The 23,037-nt window shown below is 58.9% G+C and overlaps 3 protein-coding genes across 3 annotated transcripts; all 3 read right to left on the minus strand.

Moving 5' to 3' along the window:
* Window positions 1–1,145: 1,145 nt before the first annotated feature.
* On the minus strand, window positions 1,146–1,916 carry PLICBS_007573 (uncharacterized protein; the record flags this gene model as incomplete). The annotated part of the gene is made up of 2 exons (XM_018321014.2): window positions 1,146–1,333; window positions 1,601–1,916. 2 exons carry the CDS (start codon window positions 1,914–1,916, stop codon window positions 1,146–1,148), a joined length of 504 nt encoding a protein of 167 aa, XP_018180911.2.
* A 7,726-nt stretch (window positions 1,917–9,642) lies between these two features.
* On the minus strand, window positions 9,643–11,011 carry PLICBS_007574 (tyrosine protein phosphatase yvh1; the record flags this gene model as incomplete). Its single annotated transcript, XM_018321015.1, has 2 exons — window positions 9,643–10,894; window positions 10,965–11,011. The coding sequence occupies 2 exons, from the start codon at window positions 11,009–11,011 to the stop codon at window positions 9,643–9,645; spliced, it is 1,299 nt and encodes a 432-aa protein (XP_018180912.1).
* Window positions 11,012–16,908: 5,897 nt separating this feature from the next.
* On the minus strand, window positions 16,909–18,817 carry PLICBS_007575 (uncharacterized protein; the record flags this gene model as incomplete). The annotated part of the gene is made up of 3 exons (XM_018321018.2): window positions 16,909–17,371; window positions 17,434–18,453; window positions 18,531–18,817. 3 exons carry the CDS (start codon window positions 18,815–18,817, stop codon window positions 16,909–16,911), a joined length of 1,770 nt encoding a protein of 589 aa, XP_018180915.2.
* Window positions 18,818–23,037: the final 4,220 nt, after the last annotated feature.

A 23,037-nucleotide genomic window follows, 5' to 3' on the forward strand; every position in this document is an offset into this window, starting at 1 on the left:
CAAGGGCCGGGTCGACCGCAATGACAATGCACAAGATTCTGCTGCCTCTGACTAACCGGCGAGACGAGTGCAATACTATCGGCGCTGGGCCTCCGACTTTGTCTGCATCGAGTAGCGGAGGGACACCGATGAGCGGAGCGGTTTCGCTCGCGCTTGACCGGATTGCGCGGACGCGATGCGATCTGCCGCCTGGAAGAGCGTCCCGAGGTGCCGTCCTTGGGATCAGCGCTCACTACTGGGGTGGGGGCGGGGGAGCGAGCGATTGCTTGTGCGCGCATGACGTCTTCCAGTCTGGGGAAGGGCCGTGTTCCATTCTTTGGGTCCTCGCGACCCCAGCAGCGCGAGTGGAGGGGGTGATGCGCGGTACTGGAGTTGAGATTGGACAGACCATCATGGCTGCGGAGAGCTTCCGGCTGACAAATTGAACGAGGCGAACAGACGGCTACGGATGCGTGCGCGTGAGGTCAGAGGGCGCTCATCTTGTGTGGCCCGCCATGCATTGCAGAATTGACGTGGCCTATGGTGTCTTTGCCCTGCTGCGTGTAAGTGGGAGGATGCGGAGATCCGAGACATGGACCGATGAGATGTGGTGAGGACAATGCCGGTGCACGCAACATGTACTACCGCCCCGGTCATCCAGCGCACGCGTCGTAGACTCGCACGTAGCAGTTGTGTAAACCTGAGACAGTCTGATGTTGTTGACGTTGAGATGCGGGCTGAGCTGATGCACAGCGTTGTGGAGAGTTCAGCCCACGATGTCTTGTTCACTTAAGACGCCTGACAAAAGCGACGATGTTAAGCAAAGGTTTCAATAGCTGTATAAGGTTGCTTTTCAGTCTGAATGTAAATGGGGGTATCGAGGATGCTTAAGAAAGCATTAAAACAGAAAAAGATGTGGTAATGGTAAAGATCTCCACGGTGAGAAGTGAAGTGAGGCGCGTGAAGCGATGAGTCTGCGTTCCCAATGCCCAACGCCACGCACGTCCTGTGCCCTTGCCTTCCTCTCTCTCCCACTCATAATGTCGTCGTCTCCCATGCCGTAAAGCCAATTTCTCCACGAGAATTATCCCAATGCTGCATCGTCGTTTCAATCGTGTCATACGTTTCCGAGGCCGCTCATGCCGTTCGTTCTATGAGCGGTCTGGTCATTGTCGCGTGAGCGCCACCGCCGCTTCGCACTTGGGCTTGCTGGCGCGCTCCTTGCACGCGGCGGGCGACGCGGACGCGCAGGAATCGTCGTGGTGGCCGCGCAGACACCGGTCGAGCATCTCCCAGCCTTCGTCGGGCAGGTCGATGACGGAGTTGTTGAGGGTGTCAATGATGAAAGGATTTGCTGTTGTGACGTTGTTAGCGGCCATCCATGTTCACTATCTCGCCACGCCTGTTTCATCCTTCTTTGGTAGATCGCCGCCGCCGCCGCTGCCGCCGCCAGACCACCGTCGCCCTACCCTGCTCCGGCAAACACCTGCCGAGCCGGGCGGCCGTTTTTAGGCACGCGATAAAACCGTAGCGGCGGCATCGCGGAGCGCCACAGAGAGGATAGAAGAAGAAAACAACGTGTGTAGGTGCAAAGAGTTGAGGGGGAGAGGTGCAAACTCACGCATTAAGTTGACGCCATCGTCGCCGGCGTTGGCCGCCAGGTCGATGCGCCTCGAGTTGTAGCACCCGTAGCGCTGCTGCAGCGCGAGCATGCACTTCCACAGCTCGCGCGTCTCGTCGGCCGTCATGCCCTCGCAGGTGCGCACGTTCGCATTCGTCGAGGCCGGCGGCGGGGAAGACGCCGCGCTGTTCAAGTCCTGGCTGCCGCGGGCGGCGCGGCCGCTCTCGTCGTGATGGTGATCGGACGCCCACGATACCGTTGAGGCGGTGGACGACGTCGAGGAGGAGCGTCGGCGGAAGGTGGCGTGCTGATACATGGCTTCTGTCCTCTTCCTCTTTCCTCTCGATGTGAAGTCGACGACGGGTGCGCTGTATTAGCGACCGGAAGGTAACAATGCGCTCGAGTCTGTCTGTCTCAAGACTGTAGCTCGTCTCACACGATAAAGGCGGGCAAGGCGGGCATCCGTCAGATGGGGACACCCAAAGGTGTGCAGCTTCGGCGACCCTTTTAAACCACCCAAGTCGACGACGACGACTCAAGCCAAGGCGAACGAACCGCTTGGTGCCGGGCCTTTGGGCTCCGACCGGCCTACTCCCGTGAGCACCGAACTACGTACGCGACTACCACTGCTGCGACGACGGCAAGGCCCAGCCTGGGATTGTGTCAAGCAAGCCTCGTCGATCACCCATCCATGTCTCAGTCACTCGGGAGGGGTGGGGATCGCGGCATCGGCTTTTACGGGACATGTATCGGCAGAGTACCGCCATGCCGCCGCCTCTCTGCCTTGCGCAACTTGTGGACCCTCCCTCATCCCCTTGTTAGCGAGCGAGGGGCCATTTTTTGGCTCCTTTTTTTTCCCTGTCATCCATGCCAGCGTCTGGGTTTGGCTTTTTCGCAACCGATGCGATGATGCCCCTCTGACCCACCGCCTGGCGAAGAGGGTTCAATCAAGATGTCAGGGTCGCAGGACCAAGCTTTTTTGCCCGCTGGGACCTTACGTTTACTAACTGGGAAGCGAAAAGAACCCACAAAAAGGAAGGGAGTCATGGGCGGGAGAGACGGCGACAGCTCTGGTCTGGTCCCGGAGGTCCCTGAATGCTGTGACCAGAAACAGCAACGCTACTTTTGGATGGCGGTATCAGCGGACACGGCGTGGCTGCGTGGCTGCCAACTACCTCGCAGCTCGCGTCAGCTCACGCAGAGGGCACAAGGTCAGCGCGCGAGCTTGCCGGCCTGGTATGCTCCAACGGCTGAGCCCATCATCGTCGTCAGCCACGTGCATCAAACAATGGACAGGGGTTGGGTTCCCGCTGGCTGTCACTGCCAAGATGGATGGATGCCCAAGACTCAAGGAATCGGACGAAACCAGGGAGCAGGGAGCAAGGGGGAAAAAACTTGCACGCGCAAGCGCAGGCGAAGAAAAACAGAAGACAAGCATCATGAGTCGACACACGGGCAAGCAAGAGGCGGTGGGTGGATGAGAAGTGTCGCCTTGTCTCCGTTGCCCGTCAGGGTGGGTGTGGATGCGGTGGGCCAGCAAGGGACGGACGGATGGGCGGCGGCACCGCTGTTGACGGCCGGCACTACGAGATAGCTCGCCTTGCTCGCGCAACGGATTCACACCAATCGCTTCGTCGGGCAGGCCAAAAAGAAAACGAAGCGCATTTCGGACGGCGGCGGCGGCGGCCTTGTCGGGCCCCATCTCGATGCGCCAGGGTTCCTGCCCGTCACAGCGGGTGACGAGAGACGGCGGGTAACATGACAGCGGTTATTTTGATCACGAATGAATGTGCCCACTTCATCCGACAGGCCCGCCGTCTCAAGTCGCAGGGAGGGAGGCAAATGGACGAAGCAAAGCACGTTCGTACGTTGCATTGCGCAGACGTTTCCAGCTCGCTCGCATGACCTCAAGTGCCGGGACGATGCTGCCGTCGTCTCCGCTTTGCCCGGCACTCAATGTTCTCAGGCGCTGACGTGGGCTTTCCCATCTCCGTTCCCGCCCAAGGCCCCGCTGCTTCCGTTCGATCAATGGGTGCCCAGCGGCTCGCGGGCGGTGGCCTGATGGGCACCATGCAAATGCCAATGGCGTGACCCGTCTGCAAGGCGACGCGACGCGGCGGCTGGACATGGAGCTCGAGCTCATTGCTAGGTACAGCACCAGCTTTGGCTTGCTTACCACGAACCAAGCCCATGTCGTCGACGGTGTTGGTTCGCGTCGAGCTGGGTCATTCATCGCACCGCCTCGGGACCTTCGGCCTCGCGTGCATTTGTCCATCACGAGCACGCGCACCCTCGCAGGTGCACGTCGTATCGAGCCCTGCTCCAAAAACGAGCAATGGGAAGCAAAACCGCCGGCGTGCCGCCTCGTAAACGCCAACAAACCATTCATGGAATCCAACAGGGCCCCAAGAGCAAAGGGCCTGGCCAGAAGGGGAAATACGAGGACGTTCCGTGCCTCCCCCTCCCTTGCCCTGCCCTCCGCGCCGCCGCCGCCCGCCAGCTCCGATGGCCGGACCGGCGGCATCGGACCGGGCACCGGAGCTCAAACAACTAACTTCTGCGGCGTCTGGGTCCCGTAAGCGGCGGTGATTTTTAACACCGCGCCCGGGACGCGACCCTGCGGCGCAGACACATCTGGGTCATTTCTGACTGCGCAAGCCGAGCGAGTGGAAGGCGACAGCCGGCTTATTGGATGCCGGGTGTCTCGAAAGGGCGAAACACGACATGAGGGCCTTACTTCCGGTAAGCGGAGCATCGTAAGGCAGACCGTTCATCCCATCTGAGGTTGCGAACGCGACATAACTCTATTCCACTGCTCCACGTCGTGAATGGCATTGGGCGCTCTGAGCTTGCACATCAGATCGGGTTACAACGCCCCGATACTTTTAGGCGATGAGCCCGACGTCGCCGGATGGATGACTGTGCTCCGAGGCAATTTGTCGCGCATGCAACGGCAGTCAACAAAATACTTTTGCAGAGTTTTTTTCGAGCATCAGGCAGAAGCCCTTCATACCACACAGCTATCAAGCTCGACAAGCTTCCCAGAGCAGCGAGTATATCTGGGGCTGATGTCAATGGCGTGGAGCTTATGCGTCACCCAGCGACACGGCAGTGGAGAACGGCCCAGCAAGGCGGATTTCTTCACGCCCTGAGATTGATGCTAACTTTTGGCCAGGTGCTACACTATTAATAGCTGCTCTGTACCCGGCAGGTAACTCACTGTCTGCGAGTATATACACTGGGGCAAAGCGCATCGTCGCCGAGGATCCGTAGATCGCCCGAGCAGCGTTGCTGTCGTGCTAATTACCAGGCGAAATATCCCCTACTCAGGCAGGTAGATGAGACACCCATCAGGGATCTGACATGGGACTGGAAACTTTGACGAGGAAAGTGGAATTTCTGAGCAATTGCGCTCGCTGGCTGCCTGGTCTCGCTTGACGCTTGCATGGCGGTGCACCGTGGAATGATGGATGTCTCTCAGGTCTCTACCGTAAACCTGTCTTACATCTCGTCAACCTAGAGAGTGACCTAGACTCCTAGACCCCAGGCAATTTAATGCTTTGGTGGGGAGAACATGTGGCTCGTGTCTGTTCTATACCAGTCTTTGGCGTCTAGCCTAATTTCGGGAACATGAAGGCACGCACCGCGACCTTGAGAACACCACAGATTTCCCCCGAACTTGCGCGCGAGGAACTCTTCAGGTTGGCTAACGAGAGACAACTACTCGACTCGTTTACGCACGACTTGTCATGGCCTTTGCATCATGGCTCCGTCCAGGACGTTATGGCTGGGCAGTCCTGCCCCATTGAGAGGGTTCTGACTGTACCGGGCCTCGTCCATATTTCCCACACGAACGTTGCCGTCTGGCTTCCCAAAGAATGCAATGGGAAAACGTTCCGGTAAGTCACCTTCGTGGTTCGTCCCATAGCGGCCAGAGGGGATAGTCACCCGGCGCGGTGCAGCCCGCAGGAGGTCTCCAGTCCACCTTTGGAAACAGTATCCTAATATGACGAGCATGTCCTCCGAGGACGAGTTCAGGTCGAAATACTCGTTCCCCTCGGGTCGCCGGGCTTGAAGCCGTGCCGCCAGTGTTATCCTGAAATTGGTAGGAACGTGACGCAGCCGAAGTCGGTGTGGTCCGCGATATGAGAAGTACCATTGCTCAGCTTGTGATCTGACGGTAGCAGGGTAGTGTAGGAGCCTCATTTCGTGATGGCGCGCGTCGTGCAATGGCAGGAACTGCTGCGCCGGGAGGTTCAGGCCCAGCGCAATGGCCTGCAGCACATGCGAGAGAACCCAGTGGCAGGTATCGAAGACCTCTTCCATGTTCTGCCTGAACTCAAGCTGCGACTTGGCGGACGGCTATCGGTTCGGGAAGTCCTTGTTTCAGGGCCAACCCATACCAAAGGTTTCCTATTGACTATCAGCTTCGCCTGCTGAGTGCTTGTCTGCACAAAGCCCAATCCTCACCTTGTAATCTTTCATGTCTATCGACCCATGAAACTTGTCTGAAAAGCCCGAGATGGAAGAAACCTTCTCCTGGCAGACGTAACTATATCCTCGATGCGGGCTCGGCTGTTCCGGATGCGCAGCGGTGAGCTTTTCGGCCATGTCTAGCTTGAAGAACTTGCTCGATTATTGGTGGTTAGCGTGCACACGAGTGATAAGTACATATGGGAAGGCGTCACAGACGGAGTGGAATGCCTGCAAGATTGTCTGCGTCGCAATGCCATGACTTCGAAGCCTCACGAACCCACATTCCCGTAATTGCTTGATCAAAGTGTTGGAGAGGGCGTGCTTTTGCTTCTTGTTGCTGGACAAGACTCGGCGAAATCGTATGACGAGAAGGACCCCATCTTCGGTGATGGGCGCAAGGTATAATTGAGAGACGAGGGTGACTTTCACGTAGGGAAATCTAGTGATGGCGAAATTCGAGGTTCAAGCGGCCAGTAGCAAGCCCAAATTGTGCCCCTTGGCTTCTGGGTGTGTGCGCTGGAAGCATGGCGTTGAAGCAACCGGGGGGCAATTGGGGGATGCATCGTTCCTTCAGTGTCTCGTGGAGTTCCTTCAGGCTGTAAAGTCGACCGCTCCTCTAACGCGGCGGCACTCGCGTCAAAGCTGGGCTTGGATCCAAAGCTAATGCTGGATCATCAGGCACGCTGCTGCTCAATCCGGCCCGTGCCTCGAATCTGAAGTCTTCACCCGCTATGATGCCGGACCGACAGGCCGAGGGAGCTGTAGCGTCGCAAAATAAGCGAAGGCAATGGCATATGCGCTCGCAATCACTTCTATGCACCAGTGACGGACCTGGCGATTAAACAGTTATTGCTTCTACAAGAACTCGGGGCGGGTGACGGCCACGGAATGTGTCAAGTCAACATGGATATTTCCACTCGTTTGTACCGAACTCTTTCACGAATCCATCGGCGCAAGCTTGTACGAGGGAGGAAAGACCTCTCGTCATCGGGCTGGACTTCCTGGGCATCGGAATCGCAAGATCTTTGACCAGTGTCTTTCACGTCATGGGGTACGGCAAGGACGCAGCGAAAGCGGACGCGCTCCAGGGTTCCCACGTCTCAGCTGTGACCGGCTTGAGTGTCGCATGCCGGGATGCTTCGCACGTCTTCTTTGTAGTCCAGAGCGGCCAACAAGTCTTGGGTATCACCAAAGACATCAAGGAGACCATCCGCCAGCACCTCACATCGCTGACCATAGTCCTCCTGACTACAATGGCTCCCAAATTGGTCCTGACGGTCCGAACGGAGTTGGCGAAATTGAATGCTGGGGTTAGCCTCCTTGAGGCTCCAATGTCCGGCTCGCCAGCGAAAGCAGAGAAAGGAGAGCTCACTGTATGTGAACTATCACGCTTTGTGACCTGGAGCTTTGACCGCTCCTCATTATTGCCCTAAAACTTTCTCCACTGCTTACAAGACATCTTAGATCTGGGTTGGAGGGCAAAGGAGTGTTTTCGATACTATCATGCCTATGTTGAAGCTCATGGTCAGCAGAATCTACTACACTGGGCAACTGGGGAACGCCAGCTCCGTCAAAGCCATACACCAAATCGTTGGAGCGACGAACTTGGTGGCGTCCTTGGAGTACATGTATATTGGGTCCAAGTACGGATTGGGTCCCAAGGTAGGTACGCACGGCACTGCATTCACCCACCTGCCTAATGCCTTGTAGCTTCTGTATTCGATCCTCGCAAGCAGTGGATCGTGGAATCAGTATCTGGGGAGTCGCTTGAAAAGGTTACTGGAAAGCGATAAACGACCAGATGCACATGTGCGCAGCTGAGCATCTGGTTTTAAGGACCTAGTAAGTGACACAGCCGCAGGAGACATTCATTGCTAACGATAGAAACGAAATCTCCTCCCGGGTAGCAAAGAGTGCCGTGGGCGACGACGGCCTGTTGCAGGGACTGCGCCGTCTGTTCGCCTCAGTAGCCGCGAAGAATGTCACCGAAGAAGCTGACAGACACGAGGATGATCAAGCTGTAGGATGACTGGGACGTGGGGGTAGCTGAGAGGATAGCGACCGGCAAAGAGTTGAAACCTGGCTCGGACGGCCGCCAGCGGAGGCCTGCTGGATAAGCCTAAGCATCAAAACTGTGAAAGAGAACTACTTTCACCCCTTCGGCCGTAGTCGGATTGGACTTGTTGAGTCGGTGCTGTGAGACGCCCTAAGCACATCTAGTCAACTTGAGTGGATTGACTGGGTGTCCAGTTACGAAACGTCGAATAGACCTGTGCTGGAAATCCAGTCGCCAAGACTCCAGAGGAGAAGAATCTGGCAATTAGTCGTCCCGGACATCCCGCATAACTGGATGCGTGATGTGGTTCGGCCTCCCGGAGCTGCCGTGGGCCCCACAACTTATCCGGCCCGGCCCCGGAGCTGGGGCCGGTTCCTCGACTGCGAGCAGCGCGGCTGCGCTAGCAATCTCTATTTCCGCCATGACGACAATGCTTCAATCGTGAGACATCAGCAATACCCACTCCATCAACTAGGGAACTCATCACGGGGTCGACACCGGCCCGGTGACTTACAAACACGACGACGGCGTACGCGTCCTACGTCGGCATCCCGCCCGCATTGTCTCGGCGATCACGCATATCGGCGCCGCCATATTTTGACAAACGCGCCATCAACTCTACAGTATGGGACAGCTCCGGCAGACACTAACCAATTGTGAGCTCTGACTGATTACACTCCCCCTCTTAGACTGCCCCTCTCCCCATTCTTGTCCACGGAGCTAAGGGCCTGGAAGTACCCGTGGGCAAAGACGGCGGCTAAATTCCCTTGCCAAATGCCGTGATCCGATCAGGAGATGTTTTCGGGAGCGCACACGACTCGCGGAAGCTTGCGTAGGCCCTTGCTTCATTGTAGCTGTATCAGGTGGACCCCAAAAGCCGTGGATAAATCCACAGACGCGCACTGTCAGGTAAGGTAGCGTCCGGCAATCGTCAAACTTATACCGCAGAAATGCATAATACTTCGGGAAGTGGTGGGACGATGCTGCGATGCGAGGAGTGTACTTTGCGAAATATATACACCCACCGACTCACCGGACCGACATGGATGGCTCACACACCCCAGAAATTAGACAAGGCTGAACTTTGTGGAAATCACCTACCCGATTGTTGGGGAGGCTATGCTGCGTTTCTTGTATAGGTACACTTGTCTGCTTCTGTATTTCTCGGCGTCCCAGCTGGCGCTGCGACACCTCGCGGCGCAGCGCAGCGTGCCATCCCCCGGAGGTCTATCGTGGCGCAGCCATCGACGGGCCGCGTCACGACCTTGGTGCGGGCAGCTATCGGACCTCCTCTCCGTCGTATGCAGTAAAGGTCTGCCTTCCAATGAGGAGGTAAAGCATTGACACGCTGGGATCGGCTGACTTCCGCCGTGGTACACATCCTAACGTGTGAGCGATGCACGCGTCTCCTCTCGTGTCATACATGATGTCGAGTATTGCGAAAAGCTCGCCTAGCAGTGCTTTCTGTATCATTCATGTGCCGCAGACACTGCCTCCGATGCTCGTATTTCTATAAGTTTCCACCACCGCGTGTGACAGCCGCTCCGGGCGGCATCCGGATGCCGAGCTGCGCCCTCCTCGCCGCCTCCTGATCTGCCCCGGCCTGCGCACCAGCAACCCCCCCGGCCGTTGTCCTCTTGGCCTCCTCGTCGACCCTTGCCCGCTGCAGCGAAAGGCCGGGTGTTACCCAAGCCCCGCAGGCGCAGTGTATCCCCTTCCAGTCGTACCGGCCAACCGCCGCGCCGCACCGCTCGTTTGGGCACATCAGCCTCCCGTTCAGTTCCCCGCGCTCCAACTCGCCACGCATCCAGCTCAAGGGCTCAATGAAGTAGTGTGGGCATGGCTGCTGCGGAGGCGGCGATGAGTTTGGCTTCGCCTTGGGAGGCGCAGGCGCGTGCTTCTGGATGAACGGCGTCGTGGCCAGGGTTCGACGGCACTTTTTGCATCGTAGGTTCACCCCCGATGCTCCGTCGCCGCTCCCGGATGGGCCCTTGCGTCCCTGCGCCGCCTCGTCCTCAAACCGCAGCCGACTGGGCGCCTGTCCCACGGCGACATGCTCCTCCACCTCACGCTTGAACGCCCAGCGCTGGTACACGTGATTTGACTCGACATCTTCGGGACAGCCCATTTCCCACCACAGCGCGAGCTGGTGCATGAAACCGTCGTTGGGCTCAGCCATAGGTCTTGTGCGTCGGATGAGGCCAAGCGCGGCCCTGACGGCATCATCGCCGGTTTCTGTACGTGGTCTCTTGGAGCCCGACGTCGACTGGTTTTCTGACGGTAGCTTCGCAGATCCTTGGTTCTTGGTAGACAGGTCGTAGGCGGATGGGGGGACAATGTTGGGGTCAAAACGGTTCGAATACTTCCAGAGCAGGTATGCTATGACAGCAGACACGGAGCGGGATTTGCCAGCCACGCAGTGGACAAACACGGCGCCATTGCCGCGTCCTGTCGCCTGCTTTGCGGCCCCGAGCTTCATGTCGTCCATGTGCTGCTCAAGAGGCGCCCCGCCTGCGCCCTGACCTTTGGCGGCGCCATGGAGGCCCTCATCAATGAAGCGAACTATCTTGGGGAACTCGACGAGGATGTTTGTGTCGTCCTCGTCTGTGACATCAACGGTGAGATGCTTGAAGTTCTTGCCGTAGTCCGACCACAGCTCGTCCTTGAAGTTGCGAAAGGTATCCGGGTCAAAGGCGACCATAGACAAGACATGGGTGATGTGCCGCTCTGCTAGCGAGTCTGAACGACGGAGAGCCCAGAGGCTGCACATGAGCATCTGTCAGTTGGCGGTCGTCTGTTTGTGGCAAGGTCACGACGCAATGGAGCGCTTACCCGCCCACATAGAGCGCATCCTCCCCTTCTACCCGACTCAAGGCCATATCTCCGGGGGCTGCTCTTGCTGCTTCAATACAGCAGGGAACACCAGTATGTCTCTCTCCTGGTCTGAAGTGATGTGACGTGTGCCGGCGATGAACCGGCTTGGTCGTTTTGCACCGACGCAGCCGAGGGGTTGCTCGAGATGTCCGACAGATGGGCAGCCGGGATTTCGGAGATATAAGGAGGTGATTGAGTATTTGGGCCGTCGTATTACGAATACAATTCGCTGTAATCTGGACGATGAGGTTGTTCCCTTCGTTTTTGGCTTGAGTGAGCCGTCGGCAGTGAGTCCGCACGCAACTTTTCGCTGTTCCTCGGCTGGTTGACTTCCAAACCCAAATCCCCACCATGAACGCACCGCCACACCCGCCACACAACCAGCATCACGTTTCACGCTCACTCGCCACAACCGTGCTGCCCAAGCCACACGGTGGCTGCACCAGCCCCGTAAGGCTGGGGTGGTTGCCTTGCCCTTCTGAATCTTGCGGCAAGCACGGGAGCCCCACACTTGCCGGCGCAATTGGTGCCCGTTCTTGCCGTTCTGGGGTGACCCTGTCATCGGCTCATGCCCCGTCCAGCGAACTGGTCCGCCATCAGGGAACATGGCTTCGCATTGGCATACGAGCGTATCCCGGTGCGGAATACGACAGGCCCATTCGCACTTCATGGCTTCAGATGCGATTTCGAGACGCAAGGAGCTGAGGTTGGGTAAAAGCCACCAGTCCATTCGAGATCGTCAATATGCATCAGGATCACACCACCCGTGGAGCATATTCGCCTCTAGCTTCAGGTTCATCGAGGACAGTCCCCGCGTGACGCCTCACGTCACTCCGTCCTCTCCGCTGAACAAGCCAAATCAGGAAAAAGTGCACCAACTACTTTTCCAAGGCCCTGTCCAAGACGGTTGAACAGTTTGCCGCGACCGAATAAGCCAAGTATCCTGCCCAGTTCCTGGACCTGCTGGACTCTGGGGGGTAGACAAGAGAGAGACTCGCCAGCAGTTACACGCCCAGCCAGCGTGATGAAACTCGGCAAAGACCCGCGCCCAACGATCCCGCGGGCGCCACACGGGGAGCATCCCAGTACCCAGGATGGCCGGACAGGTTCACGGCGCTTTTTGAGGCTGACGAAATGGAGCCACTGCTCGCTCTCGCCAACTGCTTCCCGAACGAGATGTGCGGTGTGCAGTGCAAGAGCGCTCCGGGGAACTACGTTTGGTGCGGATGGGTCCAACTGGCGACGCATAGGCCAAGACCCTACATAATACATGCTTGTCACATCAACGTGATCGATTGCTTCCCCAACCCGCGGGATAAAGGCCGCTTCAAGAAGTGGATGCCATACCAGATGCCGCTTCGCGATCCTGTGGAATGTCGACGGTGACATGGCGGCGGTGCGCCACACGGCGTTCCTCGACCCCGGGAAGTCGGCAACACCAGGACGGACCGCAAACTTCCACGCCGTGGCTGGCATATTTGCCGACCGCGACAAACTGCGCGATACCCCGGCGGGCTGTTTCGGGGTTGTGTTGTCGCTTTTCATGCTGGCCGTCCAGCACGGAGTGGCGCCGGAATGAAAGCGGCTCGTGGGCAATACGCCGTGCTTCATGTCCCTGCGACGCTCTGATACGACGAATACATGTCGCTGGAGGCAAACAGGAGATGTGTGCCGTCCAGAGTATGCCTTGTTCGGGCGGCTAGCAGCCGCAAGCTCCCACGCGCAATCGTGCCTTATGGTCGCGATCCATGGTTCGTGGACGGACACACTTGCAGGGACACCATGCCGAGCATCGCCAAACAATCCATGCCCAGCAGTCTTTCTCGCGCTGGCGCCCGAAGCACATCGTCTCTAAACCACAACAAGACACACGCCCCACGCCTATCCATCTCTTCGTCAGAACGGCAAACCCGAATGTGCCAGCGACACGCATGCCTGTGCCATGAGGCACACTTACACTCCCCTCCATGACCCTGCACTTTCAGCCCCGGCATCCCACCCCGGCCCAAACCCCGGTGCTGGCCCTGTGGCCTTAACACCCCCCGCCCGCCAGCCTTTGCCTGCCGAGATGCCGCTGCCAAACTCACTTTTAGGCACATGGTGTGGATGGGTGCACACAAGAAGTCCAAGTACGAGTACTTTCTCGAGGGCCACTATCCGCGAACAAGGCGGGCGTGCTTTGTGGCTGCCCTCCCTCTCTCCATCCCTCCCCCACGAGTGGCGAAAACGCCCCGTGCTAAGGCACGCTTCGCAAGCCCAAAGCATGAACAAACAAAACCCCGTTCCCAGCGGGCCACGATTGACTTTTTTCCTTCCCTGCCCCCCCGGGCCACGAACTTCCCGCGGACAATGAGGCTCGGCCGGCCCGCCCGCCAGTTGACAATAGCGCCTCTCGTGGTTGGATGCTTGGCGGGGGACTCGTCGTCAGCGGCCTCGGGATGTGGGTTGCCAGTTGCCACACGAATTTCCTCTTCTTGCAACTCCGCATCTACACTTCCCCGGGCCGTCGGCTATATCGTACGAGGTACAAACGTTGCGGGCCGTGGGACACTGCACTGCCGTGGTCAGCCATCCGTTCGTGCTTCAGGGTGGGGGATTTGATAGACAAGGCCCATGTACTTCGCAGTAGTTTCTGTCGGCTCCCAGTACCACTCGTTGGATTTGAAGCATTTGCAGTCGGCGCATTTGGGCTTCCACTTCTCCGCGCAGGTGGCTATATACTGGTAGCCGTCGCATTCTCCTTGAGCCATGCATTTCTGGTACAGGATTACGTCCTGGACCACCCTCTCGGGGCATTCGATGCGGTAAGTACACGAGGGGCTCTTGAAGAGAGGGTGTCCGCGAGCTTCAAGGGTTGCGTCTTGCGGCGAGCCTGCGCGAGTCGGCGTGGCTGCGGCGATGACGGCCTCGCAGAGAAGTGCCGCGCTGGCGGTATAAAACGTGGACAGCAACATAGCAGCGGCTGTGCGAGCAGGCATGACGATCAAGGTTATCGAGGCGAGCGTGGGCTCGTCTCTTATTGAGACCTGCAGTCCAGGTTGTCTCTTATTTGCCGCGCGTAAAAGACTCTCAATCAAACCAAGCTTGGGTTTCCATTATGATATGTAAACCTGCGTTCGGTACATCAAGGTGTGTGTAGCCTATACAGAAGATTGTAAACGGATCTCCAGCAGCCCCTGGGCTGCGACTAGAAACGTCAATGCTCTCCCCTGTTTCAGCCAAAACAGATGACGAATCTCAGTCCATTGGCCAATATTCGTCGACATCTCGCCCAACAGATGATTGTATCCCAATTGCCTACAGCACATTTGTCACATGTCGACAATTCGCCCCAACTGAGCCAACCATTCTTCACATTCTATCTTTCTCCTTGCAATACTCGCCGAACCACAGTTTCGATTCATCGTCGCAAGATACCTCCAACATAACTCCAGATTCCATCACAATAATTGAGACTCACGAGCCCCAATTGCCAGCTTGGCGCGGGACTTATTCAAGGCAGGACGACTGTGCCACGTAGCTCTCACAGCAGCTGGCGAACGGCCATTGGTTCATGCGGTCGAAGCGGCACTTCCTGCTGCTCGGCACATAGGCGCGGCCCAAATCCGCCTTCTGCGCGTAGTTGCAGCACCTCTCAGTCGCGTCCCCCACGTTCTGCTTCTGGTGGTTCAAGCACACGCATGTCTTGTCGGTGGCCTCGCTGCCGAGGCCATAGACGGCGACGAGGAGGAGAAGCTTGCCGAAATTCATTTGGTGCTATCTTGAGAGGGTTCGGATGGAGTGTGTATGGAATAGGAGCAGTCAGTGCCGCGAAGAGAAAGCTGTCGCTAACTTGCTCCTAAGAGCAGACTCTTGATGGTGGCTTTATACGTGATCAGGCTTCCAATTTTGACAAACGCTTTCGCCTTTCGTTACGACTCCGATGTCACGCAGAAATAACTCTTTGCTGCTGCCTTGACGACATAAAAGGGCGGGTAGCAACATGAATTCAAGAAATTACTGAATTGTCTCCTAAGGGGCCCCATTTCTTCCCTGCGCACGACTGAATCAGCAGTAGAGATGTAAGAGGAAGTGGCCAACGGGCCGATTTGCAATGCGGTTGGACATATTCATGACTCTCTGCTTCACGACGTTGGTGAGCTCAACTCTGATCAATGATACCTCAGCCGCAACTGATGCGCTGGCTCTACTTTATACCCGTCATCAAAGGCTTGTGTATGGCATCTCGACAGCGGTAAGTACATGACAGAGTACGGATAGTCACGTGCTAATCGTTTCCAGGGCGACTGCAAGAAACTGAGAGCGGGAAGTCCGTATTGGCACACCTGAGAGTATGGGATGGGGCTACGGCATCTTCGTCAGCGTCAGGTCTGCGTCGGCTGTGATCCGACGGCAGCTGAGCTTGGGAGGCGGCCTCCAAGAAACGCTAACACCGAACCCATGCACATACTAACTTACCTACGTTCGAGTGCATACGAACAAAGCCCGCCCCTAGCGGAGTCCGCCCGCCCGCCCGCCCACCGGCTCGGTTATGCCAGAAACCGACCGGCAGGCCACCGATCCGCAGAGAGTTATGTCGCTATTGTGACCTGCTTGCTCAATCGGTCTTTTCGTCACGGCAAGTGGTCGGTAAACGAGGGCGGGGGCTCAAGGCCCAAGGGGTTTGGCTCCCCGCTGCTCTTCGCGTAGGACTCGCACGCACGCATTCTCCCGTGGGCCCCTTGTCACGGAAACGTGAAACAAGCGAGAACACATGGCGTCAGTCATGCTATTATCAAATGTCGAAGACGAGTGATCGTCACGGACCCCATCGCCGCCAGGAGTGGACAAAAGTTGAGTCCCACCACCCGCCCTGATGCCCATGACGCTATCCTCTCGCCACCCAATTCATCCAGCCACGTACGTTGCGAACTGGGCGAACGACGGACAACCTTGCCAGGCGACGTGCCCAGGCCATGCAGGGGTCGCTGCTTCAGCCCAAATGCAGCCGCACAGCCACCGAGGAACTTGGTGATTGGTGCCGTGGTGGAAAAACCTGAACTGAAGGAAGAGTCCTGTGCTGCCGACGCCACGCACAATTCCCAGCACCCCGTTCGCCGCCACCGTTGACTCGGGCGCACTCCCCTCTGGTCGAAACATGACTTGGCGGCCCATTGATGCTGCCCATGACATAATGTGCCGGCACTGTTCTTCGACATGGAGGGGCGGGACGCGTCAGATCGGCTCAACGTTCTACCATTGTGCATGCAACATTCATCGACAGGGCAAGTTCTGTACACATCTCTCGACAGTGATCAGCGAAAAGCTACCATTGTTGCACTCTTCGGGCGCGTTAGTGAACTGTTCTGACAACCGCAGCATTTCCCCGCCGGATCCCGCCCTGTTGAGAGGGGCATAGCAGGTCGGTTCGGAATCCCAACCGCCTGCGGCCTCGGGCTTGCGCAAAGCCCGAATCTCCTGTGGGCTGACCCGTTTGACCTCCTGCGGCTGCGGGTCTCTCACCGCATACCCCAGAATGCCGAATCACAAGCCCGTCTCGCCATGCAGACCCATCCATATCCTGCCAAGTCCCTGTCCTGCCACGCGACTAGCAGATCCAACATCCAGCACTCCTCTCTCCCAGTCGGACCTTGCCCGGAGTGGGCAAACCAAAAAAAAAATAAAAGGAATCATGTCGATGCCTCCGTCTGAGCTCTCTTTGCCTCATACGAGGGGGTATGTGTTGCCAAACCCAAGGCGCATGTTCTTTGAGCGCCTTCCCAATGTTGCCGTTACGCCTTGAAATCAGTTGTCGTAAATTCGTGTCCTCGAAGCGGAATGGCATGCCGTGCAACTCGCCGCACTTCCCGAGACGGCATGCAATGCGAATTCGAATCCCTTGCTGTCCTTTGTTCGTAGTCGCTCACCGAGGCGACGGGTCTTCCTCCACCATGCACGCATTCTCCAGCATGTTGGTCCACTTCCCGCTGGTCCCAGCATGGCTATGCTTGAGATGCTGCCGGAAATGATCCGCCCTGTAAAACTTCTTGGCCGAGTTGCACTCCCTGAACTTGTGCACGTCCTGAAGATGTCGGATCCGCTCTTCCCAATCCTGCTCCGTGGCATGCCTGGGAGGGTGGCCACCGATGCCGCTCCCCATGGCGCAGCCGGTTCTCGGGAATTCCTCCCCGCAGTAGCCGCAAGTATCAATCTCTCCGGGACGGCTGGTCGAATCGTGAAAGGCCCGGTCATACCCAGACAGCGCTGAGCAAGACCAAGAATGCCGGCGAACGTGCAGGGAGTTCTGGTGGCGCTCGGCCTCATTCTTGTTCTTGAAGCGGTTGCCGCAGAAAGAGCACTCGTACTGCTTCTCAGCTTCGTGGGCACTATCCGCGCACGCAGTCAGCAATTGTCGGGCCAAAGCATCTGCGAATAATGGACGACTTACGCGAGCTCCTCCGCCGTTTCAAACTTCTTGGGCTTCTTCGGACAACATTCGCACATGTAAAATCCCTGCAGCTTTGTGCCGCTCGGCTTCTGAATCTCCGTCAATTTTCTGGGACTCGCGCCGGAGGTCGTCCGAGCGTGCGCGCCGCCCCGCCCGGAGATGGATGTCCGGGGGCTTTGCGTCAAGGAAGCCGGTGTTGTATAAGGAGAGCTGCACGATGTCGGGGAGAGGCCTCCTGGTGATGTACCACCAGGGGAGCGACGGCCGTATGAATTGCCAGACAAGGGCGGCATCGAAGCTGACGAGATGTACGAGTTTGAGCGCGACACCGCAGCCGGGGACATGGACGATGAAGAGGAGCCTTGGGGTATCACCGTCAACCTCGGCGTGGGGGAGCCTCTCGAACCAATGTCCCTTCGGCGGACGGCATCGCTCTGGCCGGAAACGCCATGGAGCAGCATCTCTTCGGGCGGTGGGCTGGCAGCCCGGCGCTTCTGGCCAACAGAGGCGTAGGAGTCATCCAGATGCAGGCGCTTGATAGAAGCGGCGTCGTCCATCTCCATGTCTTCTGCTCCAGTGAATTCGTAACTCCCCTGAGTAGACGTGGCGTCGTCGCTATTGTTTCTCCATGTTCGTGCCCTCGGCGACCGGTCCACGTCTGACGTGTCGGGGTGCAGGCGCTGGTCGACGGGGCTGTGGTGGAACGGCATGGGCCGAGGAGATGCGGCCGAGTAAAGCGGGCTGTCTGAGAATCGGCTGGCGGGAGAATCGAGCATCGCCTGGCGGCTATGTATTGGCAGCTGCACGGGCATGTTCAGTGTCGGTCGCGTCCGCGGGTCGGGATGTCTTCTGGGCAGATCACTGACGGACGACGTCAATAGCGAACGCGGCGGCGACTTTTCCGCGCTCCGAATGGGATCCAGCTTCTTCAAGATGTTGTCCGTGTGGATGTCAGCGGGCGACTGGAAGTGGAACTTGCTGTGATGCAGTCCAAACTCAGTCGGCACCGAATCACGAGACCTAGCGGATTGTCAGTCTTCAAGCTGCTGTTGGCCGCGGACTGGCCGCTTCGTTTTGACGAAGCAGCGGTGCCGTACCTGTCAGTGGAGGCATAACTGGCGTAACCTTCGTCGCCATTGGCGGTGCTGCCGGTGTCCCGTCTCTTGAAACTCGGGCGATCATCCGCGTGAGAAGAAGCCATGCTGCCGTAGCCGCTGGCGAAGGACGACGAAGCGTTGTAGTCTCGGCTGTCCCTTCTCGTATGCTCCGACGGATGGGGGCTATCACCAAAGGGTAGGATTCGGGGCGGAGGAAGAGGGGGCGGCACGTCGTCTCGCATGTCGAGGCCTGGTATAGACATGGCAGGACTTCGTCCGAAAGGCATGTCGTGGTGTGCTCGATAACGTCCTGGCCCGGGGGCTATAATACTGGGAAGTGTGGGAGCGGGCTCCCGGTATTGTGGCGGGAACGCCATGGTAAAGGTTTCGTTGGCCAAGAAGCAGATACAGGGTTTGTATCCAACACGAGGCCGGTGCAGTGGCTACCGAGGCAGCTGGAGATACACCGGGGCTGCGAGGCCAGGGTGTGGAAGGCGGACGCAATTACGACGCAGGGCTCGTCATCGAACCGTTCGGCGGCGATGTCGGCCAGAGGCAGCGGCTGAGTCGTGCGGGTGCAGGTATCGATGGTTGGGTCTGACTCGAGCGAAGTCTTGGAGGTGGCGACAGCTTCGGGGTATCCGTATCGTCGAAAGGCACGCCAAAACGGCAATGGGACGAGTGAATAGGCACGGGAGCCAAGGACGAAGAAGAATCTGCAAGAAGAGGAAGGAGAATGGAAGAATAACAGAAAACGGCGCTCGAGTTGCACGGGTAGCAGCAAGTCGAGGTAGTTGGCGGAGGAGTCGAGGGCAGAGCCGGCGATGGCATGCGGCAGCGGCACCAAGTATATGTAAGTGCTGCAGCGGGATAAGGTAAGCTTTAGCGGAGGGGACGACGTTTTTGTTGTTTGGCGAGTGGAGCAGACCGGGGGGCTCTGGTACGAAGCGAAGTACCTGAGGAGTGCGGACCGTACCAACAGGGTGACGACGACGACGACGACGGGGTGGACGGCGAAATGGAGAGGCGTGTGTCGAGATGCGCCTTGGGGATTTTGGGGGGGAGGGGACTTGGCTGGGCTGGGCTGGGCTGGGCTGGGCTGGCTGGGGCCGGGACGAGAGCCAAGGGGAGGGGGGGGGAGGATGGGAGGAGGGGATGCGAATGGGGGTGGGATGGAGGCGGATGGCCTGGCGCTGGCTGGGATGTGGATGGGATGGGATGGGATGGGATGGGATGGGATGGGACGGGGCACTGTCCGGATGTACCAGTACGGGCACTGCCCGGAGTGCCTTGTTTGGCGGCGGACGAAAGGCGTGTGAGGTTTGTGAGGCGAGGTGTGCTTCCAGACTTGGCCGTGGCGGTCCTCGACTCGTGCTGTTCTTGTGCCTCGCTCGTCGATGCCGCTCCTTGGCTCTCCGTCTGCCTTGGGCGCCTGGCGAGCGTGATGTTATTCCGAGAGGAGAAGCTTCAGAGTGCCGCAGGTGAGGACTCGAGGTACCGGGCGCAGAACGCTGGCGAGTCGGCGGCCGTGGCGCAGACGGCAGGTGGCAGCTCTGTCGCAAGCGCAACGTGCGTCGTCGTGGTCTGGTCTGGCCTGCAGGTAGGCATGTAGATCCCATCGACGGTTCGATCAGCGGCCGAAAGCGAAGAAGCGAAGAGCCGAGCTGTGCATTGATGGCTTGATGGCCCGACGCAGCTGCACCGCACCGCACAGCACCATCCAGCAGCCAGCAGCCAGCAGCCTTAAAAGAGGGGAGGTGGCTGCTGCCCGTTGGTCAGAGCTCTCCTCGCCCGCCCGCGCCTGGCTAGGGTAAAGGGTATTTGTTACCTGTTGCCAGGCAATGGAACAGAAAGGCAGACAGGCAGGCACTGCGGCCGACAGACGGCCAGGAAGCAAGCCAGCCGGCCAGCCGACCTTGTTCGAAGCTCAAGTGGCATGGCAGGTCATTCATTCACACTCTCGTTGACGGGTTGCCGGATCGGTGGAGGAGTGGGCGAGCATTGGATGGAGCCGCCTGAGGAGCGAAGCCTGGGAACCAGACGGGAGGGTCGTCGACTCTCCAGGGTGTCAGCAGCCCGGGTTATGGGCCAGGGCCCGGGTGGCCGTCCGGCACCACCTGCACCTGCACCACCTGCACCCCTGGGCGTCTTCAGGCCCTGTTCCGTCCTCTCAGTGACCTGCCCTGGAGAGCCCCGGCTCCCCCAGCTCACTCAGCAGGCACCAGACGCGGGCGCCCTTGGACAGGAGGGAACGCAGCGCAGCGCAGGGCCCACGAGTGCAACTGGGCTGCCAAGGCACAGAACATGCTCGCGCGCCGGGTACGGATGCCAGGCATCCCAGCTAGCCACTGCTTGCCTCTGCCCGTTTTGTGCACGCCTCCCGCAGGATTCGAAACCCATGCCGAGATTTGCGAACTCAGGTGGCCGTCTCAATTTCCCGCCGGAGGCAGTGCTGTTTTGCGGGCTGCTTGGCACGCGCAGGCGGTGCGACCTGGAACGAGCTTTGTGGCCTGGCGTGGGATGACGAGCGGGCCACCGTTGGCTCGGCGGCGGCATCTGCTGGCATGATGAGCTGCTGCCATAACACCGGTCCACGAACTTGCGACCCTCCTCATCCTCCACGTCCCCTCCTGCTCCTCCGCCTGCTCCTCCCCCGGTGTCTGCCTCGTCCAGGGTTTCCGTGTTCGTCTTCTGCTGCCGTGAGGTGAGGTGCCGCGCCGGGCCCGGGGGCGGGGCTCCACCACCTCTTGGAAGGGCCTCCAAGGCCGCTGCGACGGGATGAGGTGAGCGGGCACAGCCTGGAAGGCCGGGCGGTCTTGCGTGCCCCGGGGCCAGCACTGGGAGGCCTGAATGGCCGGCCCCCGTCCTCGTGGCCTGGGCCGCCGCGTGTGCCCGCACGGACACTTCGAGCTTCCAATGCACCTCATGGCATCGCCCACACGACGGCAGTGGCCAGCAGCGCCAGAGCGTCCCGGTCCCGTCCCGATACTCGCAGCCGGCGGCCTGTGCTGCCCACTGGATCCCGTCGATGCGTGCTCTACCTAAGGTAGCCTGCAGACAGGACAGCAACTGTTGGCCCGGCCCTGGCCCTGGGCGTATCCTCAGCGATTGGGCCGCCGTCCCAGAGGGGGGTGTAGGGCAGTCACCCTTGTCAGCAGCCACACCAGGGCGTCCTCCATTCTGTCCGGGCACTGCATCCACGGATGCCCAGGTGGACTTGAGGTAGGTAGGTACGTACTGGCTCTGGTGGCACGCGGGCAGGTACCACCTGCGAGCGCTGCTGCCCTTTGTCTCCACTGAACACCCCCAGGCAGCTAGCCAGCCCTGCGCGCCAACCAACCCGGTCGCGCCCTCTCACACCCCTCAGTCCTCCCAACTGCAGTCCTCCCACGTCCGCATCCCATCCCAATGGCACAATCCCCATCCAAGGGCCCGGCTGCGCGTGCCTCCGCTGGGGCTGACCCGACCGAAACCTTGAGCCCACTTCCCGGCTAGGAAGTGGCCTTGTCCGTGTCCGAGCCGCTGACTGTAAGGCGCGTCAGAGTGCCGCTTCGAGGCCGTCGACTCGCCTGCATCGTATAGTATCCGAGGTACGAATAGGGATCCGAGGAAAGGCTTGGCGCACGCTCGCGTTTAACCGTTGCTGCACCAGTGCTCCTGATGTTGGTCATGCATGCTTTGGTCTGCACAACACACCGACCAGGCGGTCTGAGGCGCTGGTGCGCCCGAACCGTTGCCTTCCCCGCCTCGTCATTCGGCGTTGTCCACAAAGAGTTTCTCGTGGAAATGGCCCGTGGAAATAAGCCCCTCAAAGCCAGGAAACCCAGGGACTTGGTGTGACTTTCGCGGCTAGCGGAGCCCGCTGCTGCTGGCAGTCCGTTGCTCGAGCTTGTCTGCCATTGACTTCGTCTCGCAATCTCAAGGCGTGGAGATGCCGCCGAGGCACCTCCCATCTGGGTTCAACGGCACGGTGTTGACTGAACCAGCAGACTGGCGCCGTCTGCCTCACGGCACACGGTGCAGGCTGGTGTACCGGCACAGGCCAAGCTACTGTCTCGAATCATGACCTGGCCAAACTGGATCGACCGAACGAGTCAACACATGGCTGACTTGTCCTCCCTACTTCATCCAGTGGCTCCCGCGCAAGGCTGGAAGTACACAGGTTCAAAACCAACCCGAATTCCACATGGCCTCCACCTCGTCAATCTGGCATCTCGTCTAAATCTGGCCCGCAGCCAAGGCCACTCCCAGCAACTCAGCTTTGTGGAGACCTGGCGCTTCTCCCATTGCGTCAGTGGTTGTCGACGAGGGGCATCCGGCCTCCGTCTCAGCCCTCCACGGCAAGGCAGAAGCCATGTGCATGCACCTCACTAAACTGAGTGGCCGGCGTCAAGAGCAGTCTCGATGGCGACACATGACGGGTTGTCATTGCTTACCCGGCCCGCGCCACGTCTGTTTTCAGGGCCGTGTGCGGCGTGGACACATGCGATTGTCGACTGAATGGGAA

Source organism: Purpureocillium lilacinum, assembly GCF_023168085.1.
Source record: "Purpureocillium lilacinum CBS 284.36 DNA, scaffold_5, whole genome shotgun sequence".
Taxonomy (NCBI): Eukaryota; Fungi; Ascomycota; class Sordariomycetes; order Hypocreales; family Ophiocordycipitaceae; genus Purpureocillium; species Purpureocillium lilacinum.